The sequence below is a fragment of the Benincasa hispida genome, chromosome 7 (genome assembly GCF_009727055.1).
Source record: "Benincasa hispida cultivar B227 chromosome 7, ASM972705v1, whole genome shotgun sequence".
In the NCBI taxonomy this organism is placed as follows: Eukaryota; Viridiplantae; Streptophyta; class Magnoliopsida; order Cucurbitales; family Cucurbitaceae; genus Benincasa; species Benincasa hispida.
Genome location: NC_052355.1, coordinates 30,752,032 through 30,753,175, shown reverse-complemented (window position 1 = coordinate 30,753,175; position 1,144 = coordinate 30,752,032). Strand labels below are relative to the sequence as shown.

The following is a 1,144-nucleotide window of genomic DNA, read 5'->3' as shown; positions in this document are numbered from 1 at the left end:
ATTATTATTATTATTATTATTATCTGCTGAGCAAAGAGAGGCAGTTTTGTGTTGTTTTTGTTTTGACCCCCAAATAACCAAAAAACCAAATCCCACCGACAAATCAAAAGGAAAAAAAATGGAAAATCGAGCGAAGAAGAACAATAACAAAAAGCAAAAGCACCACCACCAATCCGGCGGCGCCACCGCTAATCCACCACTTTCCGATTTCTCCTTCAAGCCTTCCGCTGCCGTCAAAGGCCTCCGATTTGGCGGCCAATTCATCGTCAAATCCTTCACAATCCGGCGAGCCTGGCCTCTCGAATTCCTCCAACTCCTTTCTCTTCCACCGCGCTACGACGGCAGCGGCGGCGGCGTCGATGACGATAACAACAACAAACGACTTCCATTCAATTCCACGGCGGCGTTCGTCCCGACGAATTTCACGATTTTAGCGCACCACGCTTGGCACACACTGACGCTCGGTCTCGGCACAAAGAAATCGAAGGCGATTTTGTTCGTCTTCGCGACGGAAGCTTTGAAGGCCGCCGCTGGCCGTCTCTGGCCAGCGGAAATTCCACTCGGCGATGTGAATCGGCGGCTGATTCGGGGATTAAGCGGCTGCGAAATGGCTAGGTTTAAATTTAGAAAAGGATGCTTGACTTTTTACATTTATGCGGTCCGTGAAAAAGGCTGCTTCGGATTCTCCGCCGCCGATGATTTGAAAACGATTTTGCAGGCGGTTGTTTCGCTCAATGATTTTTTGGACCATACGGCCATGATCGCCTTACCTAATCAGAGAAACATTAGTTACGGTGGCGGCGGCTTTACGACGCCGCCGGTCGCCGTTGTTCATTGAATCTTAATCCTCTGTTTCTTCTCCTTAAAATTGATCTCTGTTTCTCATCTTCTTCTTCATTTTTTTAAAAGAAATTTCTTGTTTGGCCTTTGAATCATTGAATCTTGCTGCAACTTTTTCTTTTCCCTTTCCTTTTGAATCATTAGATTGGATTATAATCTTATATCAAGAAAATGATCCGTTTAACATTTTTTAGTTGTAATTTTCATATCAATTTCCCCGGGAAAGAATGTATTTAGATCATCCAAATATAGGGGAGAGTCAGCAAGCTCTTCTTTTCCTCAATTTCATAGTTTGTTCATCCAA

General features: G+C 44.5%; 1 protein-coding gene across 1 annotated transcript; it reads left to right on the top strand.

Moving 5' to 3' along the window:
• Nucleotides 1-1,144, top strand: LOC120081660. The gene has a single exon (XM_039036706.1). The coding sequence runs from the start codon at nucleotides 119-121 to the stop codon at nucleotides 836-838; it is 720 nt and encodes a 239-aa protein (XP_038892634.1). The 5' UTR covers nucleotides 1-118; the 3' UTR covers nucleotides 839-1,144.